Consider the following 26,521-nt stretch of genomic DNA (forward strand, 5'->3'; position numbering starts at 1 on the left):
AGTGGGCGGTGGCTCGCGCGCCGGGAGCGTCCTGCGAGAGCGGGGCCGGGGCCGGGCCGTGGCAGCGGGTGAGGCGGGGCGGGGCCGGGCCGTGCGCGCGCGCCGGGTTCCCGCCGCGGGGGAGCGGGGGCCGCGCGGCGGGGAGCGGCGCGGCTGGCAGGACTCCTCTCCCGCGGCCCGTCACCCGGGGCTCCGGACGGGCGGCTCGGCCCGGGGGAGGGGGGTGGGACAGGCATTAGGGCTTCCCGCGGGGTCGCAGTCGCGGCCGGGCTCGGGGCTGCCGGACGGGACGCGCGGCGGCGGAGCCGGCCGGGCCCGGGTGCTGCTGGCAGCGGCGCAAGGCTGCGCCGTCCGATCGCCGCCGGTCCCGGCCCGCGGTGCGGAGCGCTGCCTGCCCGGCCCCAGCGAGAGCCTGGGACTGCTGGGAGCGGGTAAGGAAGCGCTGCGGCGGCGTCTCCCGCCCCTGAGCGGGGAGGCGGGCGGTGCTGCACGGCGTCCCCGGCTGGAGCCCCGCCGGCCGCAGAGCTCTCGAGGGCCTGTGGCAGGGCCGGCAGCACCCTGTCCCGAGGGTCCCCGTGACCCGGTGTCCCGGCAGGCAGGGAAGCAGCTGCTGGACCGTTTACCCCGTGGGCAGGGCAGGGAGCGAAGGAACGGGAGCTGAACCCACGGAGGAAGTAGGTGCCTGCTCAAGCCCACCGGCTGCCTTAGATGAGTCACCAGCCTCGTGTTTTACCACAGCCCCTCATTCTGTGCAGCCTGGAGAAGAGAGGGCTCGGGGCGGGGGGGGGGGGGAGAGAATCTTATCAATGTGTACAAATGCCTGAAGGGAGGGTGCAAAGAGGACCCAGCCAGGCTGTTTCTAGTGGTGCCCAGTGACAGGACCAGAGGTGATGAGCACATGCTGACACACGAGAGGTTCCCTCTGAACATCAGGAAACACTTTTTCACTCTGAGGGTGACTGAGCACTGGCACAGGTTGCCTAGGGAGGTTGTGGAGTCTCCATCCTTGGAGATATTAAAAAGCTGTCCGGACACCGTCCTGGGCAGCCTGCTGTAGGTGGCCCTGCTTGAGTAGGGGGTTGGACAAGGTGACCTCCAGACATCCTCTCCCACCTCAACCACTCTATGATTCTGTACAGAGTTTCTTTAGAGCAAATTATTTACTAGTAGGCTGTGATGTTTTGGGTAGTGCTAGATACTTGTGCTTTGTTGCACTGAGGTACGCAGGCCTGTGTACCTTTCTGGCACTGCTGTCCTAGGGCATGAGGTGTAGGCTGGCATGCTGGACCAGTCTCCCCTTGCCTTTCGTAGTTCACTGTGTAGACTCCTGTTCAGTTACCATGGCTGAACACAGTCTGTCTGAGTGGGCACCTGACTACCACAACTCTGATAGAGCCCTAGTAGTGGTGGGAGCCCTTCCTCTTGGCAGCTGGGACTTACATCAGCCCTAATGATAGAAGAAAAGTAGAAGAGGAGTTGCAGGAGAAACAGCCCCTGGAGATGTGTATTTGGGCAATGGTAGTTGTGGGTTTTGCTGTCCCTGTCTGTCAGAGTTACAGAAGGGAGGGATGAGGAGTGAGCGGTGACCTTGCTGCATGGGAAGGGAGAGCAGAGCAGAGAAATAGAAGCTGATGAACAAGCCCATGTGCTGCCCTCCCAGGGCTCTGTCAGCTGGAGGGGAGGCATGCGGGTTCGGTCCAGCCGTCCGCTCAGTCGCAGACGGGTGGGTGAGGGAAAGGCCCTAAGCAGGGTATTTGCTAGAGCAATGGAAGTGTCCGGACCAGGGTCAGGAGCCCAGTGGCTCCCCAGGAGCGTGATGTATCTTTCAGTCACTACTCAGACTGGTTGTTCCTTCAGGGGCTCGCAGGCAGGATTGGGCGAATTGCTTACTATCTGAGCATTTAGAAGTTAAACTCCTGCGGGATAGGGTGTGGTGAGTGAAGAAATGGACCCTGAAAGATTTTGGGCGCCCTGTCCTAAAAAGCATGTCTCTTGGGCTGTGCACTCCAGTTTGCCTTGAAGGGAAGGCATGTGCAGAGAATGTCTGAGGGTGTTGGGTATGGGAGGAATAAATGGTGGCGGTGGTGGCCTTGTAAAACATTCCTGCTTGAAACAGCGGGCTGGAGGATCTGTCCTGGAGTGCTGAGTCCTAGTACTGTGCATTGGTACTTGGCAAAATTCTTATCTCAGTCTTCCAGTATGGATGTGGCTCATTCCCTGTGGCTCTGGGAACATGTTATCTGGATGGGTGTCTGAGAGGTCTTCTGGTGCTACCTTGGTCTGCATCCTCTGAACCTCTTGGGACAGCTGCCTCCACGCTGCTGAGACTTCTCCAAAGGAATGAGTGGCTGGTTGTGGTGGCCCCGCACAGCCTATCTGCGGTGGCCCTTGTAACATAAAGGTGGTCGTGGCTTTATGGTGATGTCAGCCCTGGGGGAAGCCTGGAATCTCACCTCTGGCAGTTGCACCAAGAAATGGCTCCAGGATAACTCAAGTTTGAGTTTAACTTTCTCTCTGCCCCTACCTTGGGTCTCAGCTCTTGTGTGAAGCTGCAGCATTCCTGGGACATGCAGCCAGCCTGTGGTGTAGTGTCCGAGTCAACTGCTGTTTTCAGTATCGCTAACCTGAGCATTCAGATACTGTGAGTCAGGTTAAAAAAACATGACTTTAAAAATAGTACGTTGTGGGTTCTGTCTGTGTCCCCTCTGGTATAAAAGCCTTCAGGGCTTACATGTTTAAAGTAAAGTGGGGGGTTTTTAGCATGGGTAAAAACTTACTCTCAAGAAGTTGAATTTCATCCCTTCAGAAAAAGACTGAAAGTCCAAAGATCCAGGTATATCTTTCTGATCAGTACAAAAGTCTTAGGACCCATGGCAGAGGTCAGACTTAACCTCTTTTTGCCGTGTAATTAAGATTAGCGTCGCATTTACTATGTCCAGGGGCTGTGCTCTACATGCCCATGTGTCTGATGAGGTGGAACTCCATTCCTCAGCATGATATGCAGAAGCTTCGAACGAGTTAATAACTAGAGTTGCTTTGTATTGAGATGGAAATGACTAAGCATACCGCATTCCTGAAGTGTTACTTATTTTGGTATAAAATCTGCTTGTTTGGTACTGCCCATGCCTTTCAGGCATCAGCATGGCAGAGTTTTGTTCAGAAAAGCTTCAGGTTTGTTCTGGGCCTGAACAGAACGGGCGTAGCTGAGAACTCTGGAAGGGGTCCTTGCTGCTGTGCTGGCTGTCCCCTCATCCCTCCAGGATTGAGCTGGCAGCTTCCCTAGACTTCAGAAGACCAGAAACTGTCTTTTATTTGGCTACCAACACAGGAGGCTTGGTGGCAAGGAGGTCTCTTGGGTGGTTCAGAACTGCACGGCTCTCATAAAAGGGGTGAAAGATTGCTTCAGAACTGCATGGGCTTGCCCAGTCAGTGATTTGCGTGTTCTCATGCCTGTTGTGCAGCAGGATAAGGTAAGGTGATGTGTTAGTGCCTTTGTGTAGCTAATCAGGTGCCAGCGTGAGTGTGGTAAGGGGGGTTGTGGGGTACCAGCAGCACCTGCGGTAGGTGGGCTTGACCTCAGCATCAAAGAGTATTTTATTCTTGAACAGCACTGGCAGCATTCTCTCCCTGAGCACGTGGTTTCAGGAAACGGAATTGTCTTGAGACTTTGTATGGAAAATGCTTAGTGTGCTCTCTGGCTGTCAGAATTGGAAAAAGAGTCAGGGCTACCTATTGTGGTGTGAATGTACCTCATTCTTCTGCTTTGGATAAAGATATGGAAGCTGTCTTCAAACAGCGTGGATTGGAGAGGCTGTCTTTTGGGAGAAATGTGTGATACTTTGTCTAGAAATTATTTAATTTCTCTTTGCCCAAAACGACTGCTTTCAACGAAATAATTCAGTATTCTCAACTACACTGAACTGCTGTAAGTACTAATGCAGCAGGGATGATAAATTTGGCTTCTGTGGAAATACTAGGAAGCATACTGGAGCCATTGAAGGAGTTTGGAAGGAGAGGTCAGGAGAGAAGCAGTCACATTAACTCTGGTTAGTTTGTGGAAGGAATGGTGTATGTGGTCCCTGAGATACAAGTGCTGGCTGCCTGACTCAGGTGGTCTCTCCCAGTTCTGTGTCCCTAAGCTGTTTTGGCTTATCTCAGACTGTGTCTGAGGGTTACTTAGCTTGGATCAGACCACCCCAGTCTGCTCTTTCTTCACCAAAGATCAGTCTCTCCCCTTGCCCTGGCTCACGCGATGAGCTTAGATTAAATGTCTAGTTCTTGATAGCACCCACCTGCCTTGCAGGCCTGGACAGATGAAGAGCTGCATTTGTCTCCTCCTTGGACGGTTATTTTTGAAGACACAGTTCGGGGCTCTGACTGGCGGAGCAGCACTGAGCAGAAGAGAATGTCGGGTGCTTTAAGCTTGTGCTCTACCGTCTGTGTTTAAGATGAGCCAGAAGCCATGTGTTTCTAGTTGTATCTGGTACTTCAAAGATCAATGACATGCCTTGGAAAGACCTTCACTGTTGCGCTCTAATCTGTACGGCTTCTTAGGTGAGTGAAGCTTATTGCTTCACCTTCTAAGTAATACTACTTCTCCAGCCAGTGTGTGGAGCTTCACTGGCTGGAGAAGTAATATTACTTGGTAGGTTTATGCTGAAGGAGGGGAAATAAACTCAGTGTGGATCCTGTTTCTGCGTATGGGTCTGCATAGCTCTGGATGCTATGGAGTCAGGTAATTGCTTGAGCACTGGGTGAACTGCTTGAACTCTGGGCATTCATCAGTGAGCAGAACCAGGGGCAGCATTGCAGACACAGTCTCACCAGTACCTGTATGCTGGCTGGGACTGTGCTTCTCTATTGTGTTTCTCAGTTGCTAGTTGTGCCTCGTCATGGAAGCACAGATGCAGACAGTAGGAGAGTTCAGGAGCATTAGGCTGACTTGGGCCATGGCTCTATATTAAGAAGCAGAAATATGGCAGGCTGGCTGAGGAAACTATGGCAAATGCACTTTTTGTTGCACCCTTACCAATGTGAGTCATAGGAGGAAGGATATGGGGCTGGCTGGCAGCCAGCAGACCTGACCCACTTGAGCACAGGTGGCTCTACACACTCTGAGGATGGGCCCAACTAGAAAGCTGAGCAGGGCTACTGAGTCTGCTCTGTGCAATGATTTGCCCTCATGGATGCTGCATGCAGATGTTTTGCCAGGCTGCTGGTCTAAGCCCAGGGACAGCTGGTGTGTTCGGAGAAGAAAGCTGCCAGTGCTGTTGGGAAGCAAGGGAGCTTTTGGTGTCACGTGTGGGCTTGCTGTCAGCACGGAGCTGCATGTGCTTCATGAATGCATATGCTGGCCTTGAACTGTTTAGTCCTGTGAATAAGGCCATTGCTCCACACTGCAAGGTCCTTCGGGGGCCTGTCCCTGTGCGAGTTCTGCAGGGCAGTGTGTGAAGACCTGGCAGGGAGTAAAGGTGCCTAGTCTGAAGCTGTACTGGCTGAGAGGAGGCTGTTTCGCCCCTCTCCTAGCCTGGCCTTCCCCATCAGAGCCTTTGCTTCTTTGATAGCTTGTGCTTCAGGTCCTCAGGAGTGGCCCTGAGCACTGTTGCTGTAGAGTAGTTGCAGTGGCATAGGAAAGGGGAAGGTTGCTTTCCTGTCTGCTAATCAGGGCTGTGCAGACAGGGATAGAGGAAGGATGGCTCTGCTCTGGCTCCAGGATGTATTGGAAACAATGCCTATTTATAGGAGAGGGCAGGGGCCCCTTGCTGCCGGGAGCAGCAGCCTGGCTGTGCGAGAAGAGGGTCTTGCAGTGGGGCCCAGTAGCACTGCAGCACCCTGGGCAAGGGAGTTGGGGAGAGTGGGGTAGGTGTGGTTTGCTGTTTTGTGTGTTCTTTGTCATTCTCAAACTTGTTCTGCTCTCTCCCTGCCCCTCTGTGAGGGGATGAGCAGCCCTCTTCTGTTTGGTCATCCCCTGCCTGCACCTTGCTACTGGCAGGAGTGGGGAGAGGGTGCTGTGCTGCGCTGGAGCTGGCACTGGAGCTGCAGTGCCACCTGCACAGTAGCAGCTTCACCTCGCTTCTTCGGAGACGTGCTGGGTGGTGGCCAGGAGCGGCGTGGCTACGAAAGTGTTGAGGACAGGGGGGAATGCTGATGAGGGACACAGGGCTGGTGATGGAGCAACTATCCCCAGTTCAGTTGGTTACCCAGATTGTCCAAGTTTAGCCCATTCACTGCTGAGTGGGAGAGTTACCAGCAGCTGTCTGGGACAATGTGATAAATGATGCCAGACTGCAAGAACCCACGCTCTTCTCTCTGGAGACAGACAGCATTGAGCTTCTTGCCACAGCGAGCAATGCTGCTTTGGTAGAGAGAGTGAAAGTGCAGCAGAGAGCCAAGGCTTGGTGCCATGTGTGCCCAAGCCATCACTGAATTGCTTGGGGAGCCCAGAGCTGTCCTACGTCAGTGAGCTTTCTCACTAACTATATCAAGTAGGTCTGCCAAGGCCAGTGCTTTTCTTTTAATTGCAGCGCAAATGCCTCTGCCAAGCAGATCAGCAACGCCAGGGATAGAGCCGGTAGCGCTGGAGCCCTGGAATTTGAGGTGCAGTATCAACGGTGGGAAGGATGCAGGCCTCTGCTGCGGTAGAGGCTCTCCACACCCAGCATGGTGTATGGGGCATGAACCCTTGTCAGGCAGGTTTAAGCTCCTCTGTCTTCCAGCTTGGTTTGCTTCCCATCCTTGGTTCTACAAATTCTTGCAGGCTCTGGTGAGTCAATGAAGACTGGGTGTCGTAATAGCAGCTTTGGAGGACATGTACCCAGTTTTTGGCAGTGGGAGCTGGCTGGATCTGTCAGGAGGAGCCTCCGTACGGGCTTTGTTTGACTGTGGCCTGTGTTCCCACTTGGAGCAAGTCCGGCTTGCTTTCGGCAGAGGTCCTCTGGTTTTGCTGCATGTGTGGAATGGGGACTGCTTGCTGCTCTTGTTCTGCCTTTTGCAGGGAGACTTCTTAGTGCCAGGGGAATGCTACTGAAGTCAGCATGGCCAGGCTTGCTGCATGTCGACCTGGCCTGAGCCTGAGCTTTGCTGAGTGCTTGTCTCCTAATACAAATGGAGAACGTTAAATAGACTGGGAGGGTTGGAACTTCTGAAATAGGGTAACTGCCTGCAGAAAGGGAGGAACAGAGCATATTAGAGCCTGTGGGCTGCTGTCTTCTGTCCAAGATGAGTTTTCAACCGTGCTGGCATATCTGAGAATATTGGGGATGCCTTGTGAGCTACAGGTAGAGCTGAAGGGCTCTGAGGCTGGGGACTCCACTTATGAAATGTCTGTACTGAGGCCATAGTGGACCTGTAGGTGCTGGGTCTGTACAGCCACCCAGGTTCTCCCTGGCAATTTCACCTGCCTGCCTTGCTGCAGGACTGTCTGGAGGACTGTTTGCTGTATCCTCTAGATTATACGTTGGGGTAGTCTCAAACAGCATAGCTCCTGTTTGCACAGGCTCTGCTTGGGTAGGAGAAGTCACAGTGTTTCTTTAGCATTACTTCTCTGCTGATCTAAACACAGGGCCATTTTCCTCTTGAGCATGAGAACTCACCAGTTTCCTCTGCCTTTTGGCCTCTGTTGTATGCCTTTTAAAACTTCCCCTGGCTGCAAGCCACAGGCTGGGCACTGCTGCCCTTCTGTCTCTCTGATGGCAAATTTAGGTCGGGTGTTGAGAAGCAGAACATCAGACCGGTTTTTACTTGTGTTGTGCAGCAGGAGAGCACTTCTGGGAGGAGGAGTGCAGACGGGCTCTTCTCTGGTCATCACAACTGTCCTAGTCCTCCTGCGTGAAGCAGCAGCCGTTCTGCTGTTGCTGACTCTCTGGAGAAGTAGATGTGGTTCCCTTTCTATAGAGCTGTCATGGTATCTTGTATCTTGTTGTGTCTCTGCTGTGTTGAGAGCTCTGCTAGTGACATCGTGCTGCAGTGGTTTGACTGAATGCTGCCTGAGGTGCTCTGAGCAGTACAGAGCATCAGGAGAAACTGAGCACTCCTGCCTAGCCTGCATTGGTACAAGCAAGCAGCAGAGGGGCTGGCTGAGACCTCTGCTGCAGACAGGCTATGTTGCTGTGTTCTTGTGCCATTAAATAATTTCCTTGAGTTTGGACCCTTGGGATCCCTGGCTGTGTTTTGTTCCTGTTGTGGTGTTTTGTTTGTTTTTTAAGCCAGTGAGACCTCTACTTCCTTTCGTTAGCCCTCCCAGATGTGTGCTACAGAAACAGGCTTTGTGGGGAGCGTGCTCTGGAAGCCCGTCTTGAACATGTGATTTGGGGAGGAATGTTCTTCAGCAATTGCCAGAGAGCAGCTGGGAGTTCATGGTGGTGTGCGTGGCTGGAGTGCAGCTGATGGTTCTTTTCTTCTTTTTGTCTGCAGGTCGTTCTAGTAGGCAGTCCTTGCAGAGCTGACACCACCACGTGCTTTGGAGTCTCATGCCAGCTTGATGTGTGCAGGACACTGGTGGACCTGGATAAGGCTGGAGATGGGGTGTTTGTAAGCACATTGGCACTTGCCATGCACCCAGCAGGGTCAGTGGACAGTAGCTTCTCCCGCTCTGCTGTGCAGACGCTCTCCCGGAGCCACTGCCGCAACATCAAACAGAAGATCTCCCAGTGGGAGGGGAGGACACGAGGGTGCTCCAGCAAGGAGAAACAGCAGCTGAAGGACTTTGGAGTAAAGTATGATCCCAGCTGCGATGCTCTACCCAAAGTGAAGCCAGAACATACAGAGCAGGGCAGAAAGACTGGGTCCAAAGATCCAAAGAGCCTGGGTTTGGACTTCAGGGAAGACAGACGGAGCTGCTTGCAGACTGATGACTGTGGTGACCTCAAGCCCTGTGCATGCAGCCTAGCTTCCCAAGCCAAGGAGAAAGGAGAGTGGCGAGCGGGCTTCCTGGACCCAGGGGTGACACTACCCCCAGGGAACTTCTATACCTCACAAGCTCTGTGGAGGAGAGTAGAGCCCCTTCTGCCTGGCAAAGCCCCACCAGTTCCCTTGGACCTTCAGAGGAAGCGAGGGAGCTGTGGCTCCGCGGAAAGAGAACTTAAAATCGAAGGAGTGGACTCTCTCTGCAGGGCAGAGCGGAGCTTGAAAAACGTTTACTCTGAGGCTGAGGGGCAAGAGGAGGAGCCAGCTGCTGTCCCACCACCCAAGCCCCGTAGGACTTTCTGCTATCTTGCAGAAAAGGGTGCTAGTAGCTGTAGCGATGCCAGTGCTACCAGGGAAGCTCCCCTGCAAAAGCAGCATGGAGGAGACTTGGTGTCATCCTCCAGCAATCCTGAGAAGAGAATAGCCAGCAGGAGGATCAGAGGGAGAGCCCAGAGGTACATCGATTCATCTCTCATGTCTGAAACATGTTTACTTAGATCAGTTTCTAGATGGGTTTAAACAGCTTGCTTACCATGATATCCTTGTGGAGGTACTAGTACTGACAATGCCTCTGTTGATGGGGAGAGGATATTTCTGGATGAAAGTATCCCCTTTCCAGCATTGCGTATGCACTGCTTTTGCTGCTGATAATCTTGCAAAGAAGGCTAAAAGCTCCAAACGCATGTCCCACACCTTAAAACAGAGTTGAGTGACAATGTGCTGGCCCCAGGGAGAGTGCTGCCTGCTTCTTGCCCTGCTTGTCCTCAGCTGCAATTTGTGGATTACAGAATAGCTTTCTCTTGGGGCAGTATGGCCGCTAAATGTTCTGGCTTTCCTGTGAGTGAAAGATTCTCTTGTTGCTTGAAGTTGGAGGCTGTCAGCTGTGGGTACCCCTGTTGCAGTAGGTTTGGCTATTCTTCCCATTTTCCTGTATGTAGGTCCCTGTTACAGAGTAAAAAACCTGTGAGCTAGCTTGATGCTAGTTCTGCTCACAGATGAGCTGCCTAGGGCAGCTGTGCTAGAGAGTACTGTGAACATTATAGGTGGAGATGTGGCTAGGACTCCTGAAACCTTCTTTCACTGTGGCAAAGTGTGCAGCAGCAAACCAAATTTTATGATGATGGGCTAAATCCCTGCCAGCTCCTTTGTGACCTTTGTGCCATAATTTTGAAATGGAGGCCAAGGATACGAAAATGCAAACTCACAAATGCGATAACACTCTTAGCATGAGCAGTAGGAGAGGTACAGTAGAAAGCAGTGCCCTAATTCTGAGTACTGCTGCAAGTGCTTAGTCTGTAAAACATGTTTTGGGTTCTTGACTCTGTGACAGGATGGGACTTGCCATACCTGCTTGGAGCGTGCTTGGCCATGGAGCCTCTAACTTCATTTTTAGTTTAAAAATCTCCTAGAGTAAGTGAGTAGGACTCGCTTGGTGTGCTGGTTTTGGCTGGGATAGAGTTAATTTTCTTCATAGTAGCTTGTGTGGTGCTATGTTTTGGATTTGTGATGAAAATAGTATTGATAACACACCAGTGTTCTAGTTATTGCTGAGCAGTGCTTACACAGAGTCAAGGCCTTTGCTGCTCCTCACCCCACTCCACCAGCGGGTGGGCTGGGGGGGCACAAGGAGTTGGGAGGGGACACAGCCGGGACAGCTGACCCCAACTGACCAAAGGGATATTCCACACCATATGATGTCGTGTTCAGCAATAAAAACTGGGGGAAGAAGGAGGAAGGGTGGGATGTTTGGAGTGATGGTGTTTGTCTTCACAAGTCACCGTTACGCGTGATGGAGCCCTGCTTTCCTGGAGATGGCTGAACACCTGCCTGCTGAGGGGAAATAGTGAATGAATTCCTCGTTTTGCTTTGCTTGCGTGCGCAGCTTTTGCTTTAACTATTAAACTGCCTTTATCTCGACCCACGAGTTTTCTCACTTTTAGCCTTCTGATTCTCTCCCCCGTCCCACCCGGGGGAGTGAGCGAGCGGCTGCGTGGGGCTGAGCTGCTGGCTGGGGTTAAACCTCAACACTTGGAAATCAGAGAGTCCAGAGTGGAGCATCCATCTGCCTGATGGCCCCAACGAGGACCATACTCTGTGTAGACTGGAGACAGCACCTCACTGGTACATGCAGGTGCCTTTAGAAGAAGTTACACTGGTTTTCCTCTAGGAAATCTTTTGAATTTGAGGACATCCAGGGCTTCCGCAACCGGATGGCAACCACCAACTCCCACAGACTTCGAGAAGAGACAAATGGCACTACAGGATCCAGGCTCATCTACACACAGTCAGAAGACAACATCTACGAGGACATTATCTGTATGTGCATGTGCTTCTGGGGGGATGCACTCACTTTAATTAAGGGTAGCAAATTTGCTGGGGTGGGAGGAATGAAGATGAGAATGCATTGAGGCCCTTTCCAGCTCTGTGACTTTTAAGGTCTTCCCCATCTGGGGTTCTTTGTTGATGTTAGTAACTATCTGCATGTGAACAACCTGATTTCAGATGTCATGGAAGGTCACTAGAGTTGGCCTGTGCTAAACTGATTTCTTTATTAGCTCTTCAAATGCTTTGCTTGAGTGCTGCACAGAGATCAGTGTGAACACTGACAAAATTAGCTGCTTTGCAATAGAGCTACTTTCTCTGCAGTGGTAGAAGTGTTTTGTTTTGCTGAGTCTGTGTACAGTTTGCCAAGTTGATGGTAGTGGATTAGAAGAATCTTTGAGTGGTGGGAACCTAATCCATCTTAAAACAGGTCTGTCTCAGACCCTGTTAAAGCTTGGCAGACAACTGTACACTCTCCCTGCTTACATCCCTTGCAAGAATGCAGGACTTTATCTCCTTTCATAAATGCCCCGTCCAATGCTTTTTCCAGGTCCTGCAAAAGAGAACCCTTATGAAGATATTGGAGCGCTGCCCATACCCCTGTGGAAGGTCCCATCTGTCTGGAAGCTACCACCCCACCGGAGCACCAGTAGGGCTCCCAAGGTAGGGCGAGGGGATTAAGTTGTCACGTGTTTACAGAGAGTTATCCTCACAAGGGCCCTATTTTGTGCTCCCCCCAGCAATATTTTTTATTGTTTATTATTAATGTAAATGATAACGAACAGCCATGGCAGTGGCAGTTGATTAAGCTGCTAAGGAGCAAAAGAATAGGAACAAGAGAGTGTTGATGAGATGCTTGAGTATGTGGGGTGGGGATGGGATGGAGAGCTTGGTAGAGCAGGAGGCTGCAGGAAGTTTATAATTTGTAATCTGACTCCTTTGGCTCTGAGCTTGGACCAAAGCTTAATCCTGTGCTTAACCATCTCTTCTGATTCTGTTTTCTAGCCCCCTCCAAAACCTCCTTTCCTCAGTCGCAAGACTCTTGAGCTAAAGCCCTCCCAGACAAGTTTCCAAGGGAAAATGGTGAAGGACACAACCCTGCCTGTCACACTGACCGAGTGGAAGCTGTTCCGAGCAGTAGAGGCTGCTAGCAGGAGAAAGAACTTGCCCTGGGTGAGATTTAAGCACGAAACATTACTTCCTGCATGGCATTTCAAACTCATGCTGCTTTGTCTAGCACCTTCTAAGTGCTTTGTAAGTGGTCATGGAGCTGTGTGTCTGGCAGGTGAATGCTGGTTAGCACTGCTCTGTGTGTGGACAAGTGACCCTGCCCAAACCACTTTCCCTCCAGGTAGCAGGTCAGGTATTTGAGGATCAAAAAAAAGAGTGCCAGTTCTAGCTGGGGCAGTGGTAGTTTTGTTAGCCAAGAATCTGCAAATGGAGTACTAGGTGTTGACCTGGATATCAGTGCTGTGTGTGAATACTAGCTCTTCCTCCTGCTTTGTCATTCAAGCCTTGTTGCCAATGCTTCCATGAAGTGTAGTGATGCTGGTTTTGTGCTGAATGTGGTGCAGGAATGCAAGGAAGCTCTCTGTCAGCTGAAGGGCAATTGTATGTATGTGTCCCTTGCTCCTGGTGGCTTCTCAGACTGACCCTTACGTTCTTGCTGCAGGCACCGAGTTGTTTGATGGCTGACAGTGTGGGGCTGCTGTGGGGAGCTGGCTGGGCCCTTGGTTACTTGGCATGTTGGCTTGGAGTTCTTGACTTACCATCAGGAACATGCCCTTGCAGCTGTTTTGTAGTCTAGAGGTGAAGGGCAGCTTTTAGGGATAAGCGCATTTCACAAAGCCTTTATACAATTCTCCCCTCTGCTTCCTCTGGCTGGTCCCTCCTGCCTGTGTGCAAAGGCAGATATGCTTCTGAGGCCATAGTGAGAAAGGCTTTTAATCCACCTTCATTATAGAGGACTCCATTGTAATTCTCATTTGATGCATTGGGAATCTTTCTAGGTACTAGTATTGGTTATCAGCTCATGTCCCTCAGTTCATGAAATGCAGCATGCGCTCTAGAAGGACAGCTGCAGCTACCACTGTAGTGGCACTTTGTCCATAGGACTCAAATTCCAGTTGAGGTAGTGGCAACAACTTAATTTTGCCATGGTAAAATCATTTAACTTCTGCAGATCTTTATTTCTTGTGAAAATTGGGTGTATTTGCTCAAACTGCACAAGACTGTGAGGTAGAGTTGGACAGCTGCAAAATACTTTTCAAACATTAAGTACTTTAGAGTAACAAGCAACTTTGGTATGTGTTTTTAAACAAACTGTAGGCCTGGAAAATCAGGAAGGAGATGGCAAAGTTATAAAAATACTGTGATGGAGAGTAACTTTCATTTGGAGGGGGACAATAAAACATTGTCCAAAAGCAAACCTATTCCAAAAATCTGGTAACAATTTGCATGCAGGAAGCACACTTTACTCTTTTTGCTCACAAGGAATTGAGCCAAGATTGCTCAAGAGATTGAGAAAAGGGCTGCAGTCTAAAAAGAAAAAACATACTTATTGCTTAAGAAACACACAGCTGCCTTAAACACACCCAATATCTTTCACTGGTGACTCAACTGCACAAAAATCAGAACAGAAATGGAAATCCTCTAGGTAAGGCTGGGTGGTAGAGGGGAAAGAAGACAGATTTTGCAGGAGAAGCACTGCTTTCTGCTGTGGGCTGTTTTCTTCCTTGCAGCCTCATTGTGCTAGGAGGACTGGCTAATGCAGAAAATGGGGAGAAATAGATCTGAAAAGAAGAGCCTAAGCCTAGTTTGCTGAGCTGGGGATAAAGGCTTGAGCTGAAAAACAGGTTCTCTTGCTGAATATCTTCCTTTTTATGCAGTATTTGTGGTGACAAATGGCTGGGCCCCACCCTCCTACATTCAGTGGGAGCAATTAATGAATTCTTAACTTGAGACAAGAATGAACTTGACCTGCTCACTGCATTTAGCATAAATCCTTCTTCACAATGAAGTGATAGCCGTCTTTGACATGCAGAATCAAGGAGCCACCTGCAGCATTGTATACCTGGCAGCTGAGGCTGGGACTCCAGACAGGCCTGTGACAGGAGGAACAGAAAGCATTAGGACTTTGGTTTTAAGGCCGTTATGACCAGTGGAAAGAAGGTTAACAGCGTCGACTTGGAGTGTCCAAATGCTGACCCTTCTTTCATGTCTGTAGCTTAGTCTGCACTGGGCTATGTTTTTTTTCCAAATTTTTTCTTCCAGTGGACCAGGTCTGTGGTGTCCCTGCAGCATAGACCCATTATTCTGTCCCGCTGTCTTTCTTCATCTATGCAAAATGAAAGTACATAATCCTTTCATTTTAGCAAACTACCCTGGGACAAGGACTGTGCTTAGAGCAGCCTTGTTCTGTACCTGACATGGTGCTTTGGAGAACTTACTCTAGCTGTCTGACATCCAACTACAGCAGCAAGCTTAAAAAACAAAACAAACCAACCAACCAAACACAAGACAAACAAACCCCAAGCTACATTGAGAGAGCTTTGCTTTTACTGGGCTTGGAAAGAATTAGGATGCTTGAGAGCATGCAGAGTTCAGAGTCCTTTGTGGTGGGAGGGTTTATAAGATATTCTTGCCAAGTGCCTTTGCAGTTGGCCTCTCTAATAGAAAATGGAGATCTGATGCCAGACAGTTTGCCGCTTCTGCTATCTGTTTGGTAAGCAAAGTATGATAACTTCCAGAATGCTTGTACAGTTTGGTGTCAGCTTTGAGTTGTGCTAACAGTAATCTCTCTCTTGTAGCAGAAATTCTGTGCTCATTCATTATCCAGTGAGCTGTGCTAAAAGTACTCTAGCAAGCAGTCTCTGAACCAGGGTCCCTGGCAGGACTTGGGCAGCCTTTCCCAAGTGTTGTGGTGCTAGATGACAGCTGTTGGGCTGCAGTCCTGTTGGCACCTGGACCCTTTACTGGACCCCCACATTAACCTCTGCTTCTACTTTGGATTTCAGCTGGTACTAAAAATACAGGAGATCTTTGATTCTAAGCGTGGAAAGAAGAGGGTGAAGCTGCTCAGTCCTGCTGGGAAAGAAGTGCCTCCAGTGAAAGGTATGGAGGTCTCCAGCACCATTCTCTTTGCTATAAACCTCTTGAGCAGCACAGTTCCTCTACATCCTGGGGTACTGCTAGTAGGCCAGGCACCACTACCTCCTGCAGCTCGTGCTGGGCTGACTTGACAGTGCGAAACCCCATGTCTTGCAGCTGGAACTGTGGAGCTTTCAGCACCGCTAGGATTGGGAACACTTGCCTAACCCAAGTTTAACGCTGTCACAGATGATCTGAGCCTGAAGAGCTGGGCTACTGGTTAAAAGTGCTTTTTCAAAAAAGCAGAACAAACCCAAAAATTCCCCACAAAACCACTTGGCACGAGAACTACATCTGACTACTCCACTCATTGCTTTTGTGCCTCTAACGTGATATTCTTGTGTTCTTCTGATTTCGTAGCTGTGGTATGGTCTTTATTTATAGTATATTCTGTTCAGCAACTCTCTTAACTTTTATAGCAGCATCAAATAACCACCTGGTTTCTGTTCTTTGTCTGTGTTCAGCTGACCTACAGGTGGTTTACTGGAAACAGTGACTTGATTCCAACTTCACTTCTTGAAATTTACTGTTGTAGCACATTTGCCAGTACTGTCTGGTTTTGCTGATGCTTTGAGCAGGATAGGTGGGCAGCCCTGAGTGATGTTTGTCTGATGAGTCTAAAGTTCTCTCTCTTTCCTAACTTTGGGTGTTGCCCATCTTCCTTCTGCATGGCTAATAAGTGAAAACTATGTGTGTTTCAGGTGAAACCAGTGGGAATGGAAGTGACACGGAAAATCAGCCAAAAAGTGAGTGAATCACAGGGGCTGGTCCTGTCGCCATATCACTACATATTTGACTGAGGCTCTAATGGGATTAAGCACGCTGACTAGTTGTGGCTTCTGGCAAGACAGAGAAAGGGAACATCTAAGAGGCAGCATGGCCAAGGCTGGGAGCTGTTGCTGTGACAAATCAGCCTCTATTTCTGCCACTTTTCCTGAGCCCTTGAGGTTTAGAGCCATTAATCTGCCAGTTGCTAGAAGTAGATTCATTTTCGGGTTGGTAGAGTCACACTTAACTAAAATATGTCTTGCAGGCGATTGTCCTTGAATCACTTTTGCTGCTAACACTTGAGGTTATTTTCCCCCTACTTCCTTCCCTTGGTTCTGTTTTATATGTATAATGTTGTGAAATGCCCTTTCCTCTGGGGAGAAATCACTTGGTTATTTGTCTGGTTCCATAGTCCTGAGTTTGATCGTAGGCCCAAACTACAGACTTGAAATACCTACTTGGTTTTAGCTGGTGTAGGAAGGACCAAGGAGGTCTTAGTTTCTATGCTGTTAAGGTTTGAATGCAAAATGGTAATAGTTGGCCAGCAGCCCTGATGAGTGACTCTGTCATGTCTCTAAGCAAGCATCTTGCGAAAAGGACCAACAGAATTATTTTAGACATTTCATTTACTTGGAGGGAAGCATACAGAAGGCTTTAACTTGGAGTGAATAGTGAAGTTCCACTTTTTTACGTTAAAGAGAGAAATGGAGAGTGAAGAGTCTCTGTAGAAATACAGTGATTGAGTCACTGCCTGATTTAAGAGTTGTTTCCAAAGTGTCCAGAATGTGTCATGGTGCCTGGGCCACAGGAATTTCTTACATCAGAGTGCTGTGCCTGTGCTTGTGAGTCTGTACTGCCTGTCAAGACATCCCAGCCTGGAGGTTTCTTGGCCGGGAAACTGGCTCTGCCTCTCTTGAATGCCCATGCTGCTTTACAGAGTAGCTGCCTGAGGCCTGGCAAGTAGTGAACTGGTGGAGCTGGGCAGCTTCTCACAGCTAGGCTTCCCTCATTGTTACCACGGTGTGTTGCTCTGAGATGTGTGGAAAGAATGTCAGGACAGCAGGAGAAAGCCAGCTGTCGGTCAAGAGGGATTTGCAGGAGCTGCTGCAAAGCCAGTGCTCCCCTATCTGGAACAGCTCTGTGCTTGAGGAGCTGATGCAGGAGTCCAAGTCCCGTAGAGCGCACCAGTGATGTTAGGCAAATGCACCCATCTCTTTTCCCCCTTCTAAAGGTGGTGATGAGTCCTCTTCTGTGACCTGTAGGTGTGTGGCAGTGATAGCCACAGCCTGGTTTTGGATTTGTTCCTTTCTTCAGGTCGACACAGGTGCCTGCTGCAGGTGCAGTCAGCCTCCAAGAGGAACCCGCACTACCAGACTCTGGAGAGGGATTTGATAGAACTTCAGGAGCAGCGGCTATTTGAGCTGTTTGTGGTGGTGTCACTGCACAAGAAGACATCTGAGATGACGTACACACCACAGATCATACAGCAGTTTCCCAGCAAGGTAGGAGCTGCATGGAAACCTGCCCACGAAACACACTCAGCAGCTGTTTATTTCCTCTTGCAGTGTGTATCCCTTCTTAAACTCTATACTAGTAAATCTGGCCCACTGGTTAGGATACAGGCTTGGAATATGAAGCACCTTGCTCTGTTACAGACCTAATGTATATCATTGGGCAGTTGTTGAATATCTTTCTTGATAATGAGTTTACTGTCTTTTTTTGGAACTAGGAAGGCTCCTACTCTAATTCTAATTGCCTGGAAATGTCATAAAGCCATACTGTATTGTGATACACTGCTGAGGCACCCTGCAGGAGAGGAAGAGGAGTGCAGTGCTCTCTTCCCAAAGCTCATCCTAGTAGTCTGTGATTTATAAACAAGGAGTGAAGCAATTTGACTGATGGTGCACAGGAACTAGAATCCCAGGGCTTCTACGCTTATTTATACTGTTCTGGGAAAAAAAGAAATTAAAATGGCAAAGCCATGTGTACTAGCCCGCAAAAAGCCGAGGAGAACCGTGGAAGTTAAAGTACTGTAGCTAGAACAAGCCATTTGAAATAAGCTTTTTTTCTGTCTGTTCGGCCCAAATGGATGACAAGATCAGTGTGTGACTCTGAATTATGACTCGGTGTACACAGTAGTTACTGTGAAGCTAAGAGGATGGAGCCTTGATGCTTGCTTCTGTGGTTCCAGATTGAAATGAATATTCAGTTGTCACCGTCTAGGCTCGTACCTGCTGCCTTCCACTAAAAAACAGAACAAAGCTAGTAATTCTAGCTGTGCTATCAGGAGTCAGCCAGAGATTATTAAGGAATCCGCATGTCATCCAAATAGCGAAGGAGATGTCAGATTCATTAAGGGAGGTTATGTGGGACTCCAGCAGGACCCATAGTGTCCAGTTGCGTAAGGGATTTGTGTGCAAATAACTCTAGGGTCTTAAATGTGTAAACGTTTTGCATTCACAAAATGAATAAGGGACTCTAGCCAGAAAGAGTGCACAGTCTTAATTTAGTGGCTAAAACTGAATATACATAAATAATATCTGCTAAAAAGTGCAAACTTTAGGGTGTTAGGAGGAAGAAAGGAATGTAACCAGGTTTAGCGTTTCCCTGGTGCAACCTCTCAATCTGTTCATCGCCTTTGGGAAGGGCAGTGCATTGTTCTTTTCCTGCTGCCCTAGCAGACAATCAGACCCAACTGTACCATGTGGATCTTTACTGGCTTTTATAAATGCACTAACAAAACAAATTATTTTCTCAGTGTTTATTTATCCTCTGCTCAAAGTAAAGTGTTTTGGTGAGTGACTTTTTGTGGGACAGTCTGTCATGTTGAGATTTTGCAGGAAACATTGCCCAGTAATTATGGAAGTGTTCTGATTGCGGATTTGTCTCCCTTCTAAAAATAGCCTTGCTTCCAAGTAATCTGCTTGTCACCCTCTTCTTTGGGCTGCATGCCCAAGGACATCAAAGCTTTTGTACAACTGTTACTCTGTGAAAATGCGGTACTGTTTTCTAACAGCTCCTTCATGCTGTCACAGCTTGGGACACTGGAATAGCCTAGATGCACTGGCTGAGAGTACAGTGTCTAAAACCAGCTTTATGCAATAAACTTTCCTCTTCTCAAGGGCGTTTCCTCCTTAAATATGATCTCTCTTATTTGAAAACCTTCTTTTTGCCCCTTCTGGGCAGTTTTGAGCATGGAAAGTTGTTCTGTAGTCTTTGAGAGATTTGACTTGAGCCCACAAGTAGCTGGAACGTGTGATTCAGATACACTGTTTTCGCAACTGAATGATGAGTGATCTGCACATCACAAGCTGAACACATTCCTGTTCCTCTTAGTGTCTTCAAATCTCCTAGGAATAGAACCAAGGCAAGCTGACACAACCATGATTTGGGGGGGTCAGTTCTAGCTTCATTCCCCAGTAAACTTGGCCATGCTTGTAAATCCTTACTCAGTTCTTACCAAGACCAGCTGGGTAATTTTACAAAGGTCCATTCAGCAGGAAAGATGTAAGAGGGAATTGGGAATCTGTTATAGTCAGAATAAGTTCTCCTGTACTTGTGCATTAGCTATCTGATGGTTCAGCATTTGGAAGTGTCAGGAAGATAGTGTCTCCCATTGTTTTAAATGCTGCAGCTGTGCACCACGCTTCAGTGACTTCAAATGCATGTGTTACCCCTCCAGCCTGAACATCCCTTCAGACAGTCAAAGGATACCGAAGAAAGGCTCAAGGTCATTCCCAAATTCTGCTTTCCAGATCCCAAAGACTGGTTTCCTGCATCAGACCTTAAAAGGTAAAGACCTGGTTTTGAACACTTACGCCTGAAACATGCAATGCTGAAAGCTTAGGTACGTGCCAGTTCCCTGGACCAGAGGAACTGCAGTCAGAGCAAGGAAAATGGGAAAGGCTGAATCCCTAACCCCTGTGACAGGGGAAGATGGGCATATGGAGGTGGACTCGGAAGTGCTGCTTCTGCCTGAGCACCGTCTTTCCTATAAGAAGGAAGTTTGTAATGTCTGTTCAAGGCCAGCTCCCGGGGCTGGCAAGTGCTTCTGTTGCTCCTTGGCAGAATGGAGAAGCAGCTGGGAAGGAAGAGAGCTGTAGTAGCTCAGTGAGAGTCCATGGGCTGCAGGTTTTTACACTGAATAGAGCCCAAAGTAGCTTGCTAACCACAGCAGGGGGGTCTTCAGCATGACCAGAAAGAGAATGGCTTGTAGTTTGTGTGCTTTGTTTGTCAATCTCTTCTCTGAACTGCATGGTGAATTTAACCCTGACTGTTCTTTGGTTCCCCAGTGAAACATTTTCTTTTGTGTTGACGGGTGAGGATGGCGGACGCTGGTTTGGGTACTGCAAGAAGCTCCTGGTAAGCATCTGTGTATTGGGCGGAGTGTAAAGAATGCATTGATAAATGCACAGTCAAGTGCAGGGTGTGAATCAGCAGTAATTTCCCATGTGGGTTATGTAGCACCTGTGCTGCTGCTGAGGTTACCAGCCCTTTGAATGCATAAGGGAAGGAGCATGATGATGCCCAGCAATACAGTGAAATGGTCTCTGGGCGTGAAAGACAGCTCCTGGAACTGGTCATTCCTCAGGAATCTTTTAAGTCAGAAGTGTAGAGGGAACTACAGCAGAAGGAATTCTGCGAATCAGCTGCAGTGTAGGTGCTGGGTTCTTTATTGGATCCCTGTTCGCATCATAACTGTTCCTGTTCCCTTTCAGCCAGAAGGGAAAGGGAAGCGCCTTCCTGAGGTATACTGCATCGTTAGCCGCCTGGGCTGCTTCAACCTCTTCTCCAAGGTGAAGTGGGGAGAGCCTGTTACTTCTTATAGAACTTGAGTCTCTGACAACCTGCAAGCTCCAGAACGTGACTGGATGCTTCTCTCCAGTCTAGAATTGCTTGGCAGTTGTAACTTATCCCAGGAGAGTGGTGCTTCCTTGCCACCTTTGCTTTGACAGGGCAAATAAAATGATACTAGTGCTGAGACTTATCAGCCGATACACAGATGACTATTCCTTCTGCAAATTATTGTCATGAAGTGGCTTCTAATACATGATATTACTGATGGTGCCCCTTCATCCTCTTCTTCCATGACTTGGAAATGGAAAATCGATTTAAGAGCGGGGGGAGGAGATCTCAGCTTGTTTCTCCTAGCACCATGAGGAGAGTAGATAAAGAGGTAAAGACTGGGGAAAGCTACTGCAGGTAAAGGGCAGCTATTGCAGAAGAATACAGGGGCAAGCTTATGATGAAAGCTGGTTTCTAATCGTTGGAGCACAGAGTTTCTAGAACAGTGTTTCAGAAAGATTTCTTGGGGAGGAGGATGGGGTGTTGCTCTTCTTACTCCTCTAACTAGTTGTGAGAATTTGATTACCACATACAAGACATTTCCTTGCAGTAGCAGGAGACTGGATTTGAGAGTGGCGAGTTGTACTCACAGGTATCTATTCCCATTTGATTCCTCAGACATTTGAGAGGAGCTTTCACAGGGATCCCAAGCAAGGGGGGAGAGGGCTGTGAGTCTGTATTGGAGCCTTCACATGTAGCTATGGCACAGGATACTCTAACAGAGGCTCATATCTCCTCTGGCTCCCCAGCAGGCATTGAAGCAATGTCCAATGTATTTTCTTGCAGATTTTAGATGAAGTGGAGAAGAGGCGAGAGATGTCCCCAGCCCTAGTACACCCATTTATGCGTAGTGTAATGGAGGCGCCTTTCCCTGCTCCTGGACGCACGATTACTGTGAGGAGTTTCCTGCCAGGAGCAGGAAATGAGGTAACAGAAATCAGGACTGGCTTTCCTGTGTCGATGGTGTCTCTGGGGCATAGTGGCAATTTGCAAACTGCACTGTAGAGTGATGCCACCTGTAAATAGTCTGAAGATAATGTCCTAAAGTTCGAAGGGATGCTGTTGCAGAAACCGGCTTCCTGTTGAATCATCTACCGTAGAAGTGATTCCCTGCTTTTTAAGGAAGAGCTGCTTGGGAGTCCTCTGCGATGCCCTGCGCCGATGGCCCAGACTGTGGGGTTCCACTTGTGAGGAGCAACCAGTTCTGTGCTCCAGCCAGGCTGCCCCTTGTCTGGCCTGACTCTGCAATGTGGCTTTCTCCTCCAGCGCTCTGCGTCTCTGCTTGCCTCTCAGGTGATGGAACTCTGCCGTCCATTGGATTCTCGACTCGAACACGTTGACTTCGAATGCCTGTTTAAGTGTCTAAGTGTCTCTCACGCAATTCGGGTCTTTGCCTCTCTCCTGCTGGAAAGGAGGGTGATCTTTGTTGCTGACAACTTAAGGTAAAAAATGAGTCTGAGTGACTAGTTCTTTCTGAGGGATACTATATTTTCTTCTGCGTTTGGGCTTGTTTCACGTGCAAGCTTGTCTAACTTTTTGTAAATAGTTACATTTAAAAGCTTTTTGCAGACTTTCCACACAACATGTGCATGCTTGGAATTTGGAGTATGCTATTTACCCAAGAGGAGCTAAGGGAATGTTTCCTTTACCTCTTTAGTCTGGGTTGATGCTATTCCTAGCTCCCCATAACTGACTTTAAAAGTGGATGCATGGGGCTTCTGCTGATGCGTAAACAATGCACATGAATTACATTTTCCCTGAGCATTTCTAACCTGTGTCTGTAGCTGAGTACTGAACGAGACATTGACAATCCACTCTGTGCTTCTCTTACCTTTCTAGCACTCTGTCTAAATGTGGCCATGCCGCAGTTGCAATGCTTTATCCCTTCACTTGGCAACACACCTACATACCAGTCCTACCAACTTCTATGATTGATATTGCGTGCTCTCCGACCCCATTCTTAATTGGCATTCTCTCCTGCTCGTTACCACAGCTCCAGGACCTGCCCATAGAAGAGGTGAGAATTGGGTGAAGCACAGTGGAGGGACAATGTCAGTGGTATGAGGCTGACCTCTCTGGAATAATCTCTGTGGATTCTGTCTTAATACGAACTCTTGAACTTTTCTGAGACAGTTGGTGAACTTGCTAGATACATGTCAGGGTGTTCGTTGTTATCAAAGATAAATAGCATTCAGTATTCCTATAGACAGGCTGCAGTTATGCAAAATTTGTGTTTCATGTGTGACATCCCCTGCCATGGGGGACATGTAAAAAAAAAAAAAGTAGTTTTCTGTACAGCAACATACCTGGTTATAAGTCAGTGTGTTTTGTACATCTTTCCCCAGGTTCTGATTGTTGATCTTTGTGCTGACAAGTTCTTGCAAGAGGTGAGTGGAATAACAGTGCCAGTCACTCATAGTTATATGCCAGGAAGAGGCATCAATGAAAGAAAACGAAAACAAGAAATCAGCAAAAGCTAGTATTCATATGTGGGCTCCAGTGGCTGAAGAAATATCTTGCATTTCTTTTTGATCAGTAGAGAAGGGAACAGGCTTACAAATCCTTGTTGCAAGATTGAGCTTACATGAGGTACAGAGCTCTGCGAAGCCAAAGATACTGCTTATCTGAGCTGAATTTAAAAACAGATGCTTAGTTGGTTCATTATGTGAAGAGGACCACTAAGATTCTTTGCTGCTTTCTGGCTGTCTTTCCTGTGTTCTTGTTCTCTGCAGGACTTTCTCCTCTCTCATCTAGCTGGGCTGTGTTTGTTGTTGTTTTCTTTTTTTCCAGGAGTGGTAATCTAGGAGACAAATTATCACAGTTTGCTTGTGGTTCTCTGCTGAACTTTACCTAATGTTCTACATCACCAGACAAGTAGCTATAAACATACCGGAGTATTACTAGTTGAGGAGGATATTTGCATCTCCTTTTCCTTGCGTTACTGTTCTATTTTGTTGCAACCTGAAACTGGAGAAAGGTATTAAAGGATCAGGGTTTTTTAACCATAATGTTGAGACTTGTCATATTTTCTCAACAGACTTTCGTTGTTCTTGTGTGCTTTATCACTAGTATAATAAGCCTGAGTCTGTGTCGTGGCTATAGAACACATTGTTCTGTGTTGGGCAGTTGTGTGTGTGACTCTAATAGTATGTAGTAGGAGGGTGCTGAGCAAACGTTTTTCATTTGTGTGGCTACAAGATAAATGTATGGTCTCCACCAAGATATATCACAGAGTAACTTCCTTCTAACTGCATTATGCATGCTACGAGTACTTCTCATCTGTTCACAATGAGAAGGTTCTACTGATGATAGATGTAACAGAAAAATACTTTCATGGCCATTTTTCTCTTTAGGTATCAGATGAAGATGAGATCCTGCCTCATAAACTCCAGGCTGCGCTTGTACAAATCTTGGAAGAACGAAGTGAGATCTTGTCACATGAGCAGAGTGACGCACGAGGTACTTCTATGGAAAAGTGTTTTCACATTAGCAGATCTCTACAGCTTCCATGTAGTTGATATAAAAATGAGCGAATGGAAATAAACATTAGGAAGCGACATTTTAGAAAGCTATTTTCCTGTGATCTTACTGAGAACATCTTTCTTGTGAATGTGTTAGAGAGAAGTTTGGTGTCCTAACAATTGTTCCTCTTTTCACAATCAGTATGTGTAGAGCTCTAGTTTTTCTTGGGCCAAGTGCATCGGTTCCCATGCTTGGAGTTTTCTTTTATTTTTCTTAAGTGGCAGACAGAACATTTTTCTTAAACAGAGAACAGTTTCTGTACTTTAGAGGGTAATCTGACAGATCATTTTCAAAGTTGAACTGCTTTATACATAATCTGTCAGATAAGTAAGTGTGAGAATTTTAAAAAGCATTGAGTAGCTTGAGAGAATGGCATCAGCAAATTATGTAATTCCATGCACATCAGAAGTAACAAAGTTAGTTTTCCCGTGGGTTTGTGTTCTGTAATTTGCCTAATTCTTTAAAAGAATTAAACTTAGACTGTTATGAGCTTCCAGCTTATTAGACACTAGATGCTTGACAGGGGAAAGAACTTATGAATGCTTTAACTGCTAGAAGAGCTTTAGAAGGGAACATGTCTCACCTGCAGCAGAAAGTTGACATGGGAGAGAAATCTTAATATTTGAGCTGTGGCTTCTTTGATATCAAACACGCATCTGAAATTTCATTGAGAGCAACTGCTGCTCCTCTTCTAAAGAGGAATGACCAAAGTGATGAATGTAGAGGGAAATTTTGCCTCTGTTGTCCTCTTCACAGGTGACATGCCTCTCAACTCCCTGGTCTCTGAAGCTTTTGTGCAGTTCTTTGTGGAGATCGTTGGACACTACTCCCTGCACATGAATGTCACGGAAAAAGGGGAGCGGGTGTTTCAGCGGGAACTGTTCCATAAATCTCACGTGTCACGCAATGTGCGTCATTTCTTGCACTTCTTCATGGAAACCCAGATGTTTGCAGGGTTCATACAGGATCGAGAGCTAAGTAAGAACGTGGTCAAAGGTGAGGTTTGATCTTACTTTCTTGTTTTACAAACTCACTTTCAAAGTATAATGTCATGTGACTTTGACTCTCTTAAGAAGCCTTTTGTCCTGGCAAGTTATCCTGTTGGCATTTTGGCGTACGTAATCGCTCCATGCCCTTCTAATTACTCAACAGAATTAATCTTATGAAGCAAAGAATTTTTGTATCTCTCCTTTCTGGGCTTGATCCTGCAGCTTACGTTACATCCATGATTTCCTTTTAGTAACCGCCTTGTTAATGATACAAGATGCCATATGCTAAAAGATGGAATAGTTCATCTAGGTGAGTGATACTTTTTTCTTTTTTAATTTAGGCCTTTTTGAGGTCCGTGCCTTGGAGTATTTGGAGAGTATTCCAGAGACAGAACCAACTGGAGTGAACAAAATCCTTCGCAGTCTGGGTAAAGGGACACTCTTGCTTTTTGTTGAATTTTTTTTTTTTTTAAAACAAATTTAGCTATTGAACAAATAATTGCATGCAAAAGAGAGCAGGGCCCCTTCTTTGCCTTGTGCACTTGTGTTCCGTTTGTTTACATTTGCTCCTTCAGGGGACACTGAACACCGTGTAAGATTTTTATTTTTTAGCTTTTGCATATTTAGATAAGGTTTGTGGAAGTTGTCTAATCCTAGAGCTGTCTAAACTTGTTTCTTAACTTTGGTCTTGGCTGAGAACATGTGAAGGGGGCAGAAGTCTTGTCTGCCAGCAGCGGTGGCCACGCACGAGTCTCCACCTTGAGAAGCTCCTCAGCCAGATGCCTCCTGGACTGTCTTCGGCTCCTAATGTTCCTTTTTCTCCGTAGGAAGCAAAATGAAATTTCTTCAGAAGAAATGAATGTGCACTGCTGCGGGCCAGCGGAGCGGTGGCGGGCCGGGGGCGGACTCCTTGTTGCCTCCAGGAGGGCTGGGGCTGCCCGGGGGCGCGGGGCCCTGCGTGCTGCTGCCGCCGCCAATAACCACTCGTGCCTCAAACCGCCTCCAGTCTCCGCTCGTCTCGG

The 26,521-nt window shown here is 48.0% G+C and overlaps 1 protein-coding gene across 5 annotated transcripts; it reads left to right on the forward strand.

Annotated features, from left to right (window-relative positions):
- The first annotated feature begins 254 nt into the window (after positions 1-254).
- On the forward strand, positions 255-26,518 carry DENND2C (DENN domain containing 2C). Of its 5 annotated transcripts, none has more exons than XM_075521529.1 (19): positions 255-431; positions 8,413-9,359; positions 11,072-11,220; positions 11,777-11,889; positions 12,232-12,399; positions 15,243-15,339; positions 16,077-16,121; positions 17,458-17,645; positions 19,826-19,935; positions 20,436-20,505; positions 20,862-20,939; positions 21,775-21,915; positions 22,282-22,430; positions 22,828-23,005; positions 23,334-23,375; positions 24,342-24,447; positions 25,267-25,506; positions 25,841-25,927; positions 26,327-26,518. In XM_075521529.1, exons 2-19 carry the CDS (start codon positions 8,551-8,553, stop codon positions 26,356-26,358), a joined length of 2,802 nt encoding a protein of 933 aa, XP_075377644.1. In that variant the 5' UTR covers positions 255-431; positions 8,413-8,550; the 3' UTR covers positions 26,359-26,518. The 5 variants fall into 5 exon arrangements, 4 of the variants coding, with proteins under 4 accessions (XP_075377644.1, XP_075377642.1, XP_075377643.1 ...); XM_075521526.1 differs by lacking the exon at positions 255-431 and adding an exon at positions 2,995-3,470; XM_075521527.1 differs by lacking the exons at positions 255-431; positions 16,077-16,121 and adding an exon at positions 2,989-3,470.
- The last annotated feature ends 3 nt before the right edge of the window (positions 26,519-26,521 follow it).

The sequence above is a fragment of the Mycteria americana genome, chromosome 20 (assembly GCF_035582795.1).
Source record: "Mycteria americana isolate JAX WOST 10 ecotype Jacksonville Zoo and Gardens chromosome 20, USCA_MyAme_1.0, whole genome shotgun sequence".
Taxonomy (NCBI): Eukaryota; Metazoa; Chordata; class Aves; order Ciconiiformes; family Ciconiidae; genus Mycteria; species Mycteria americana.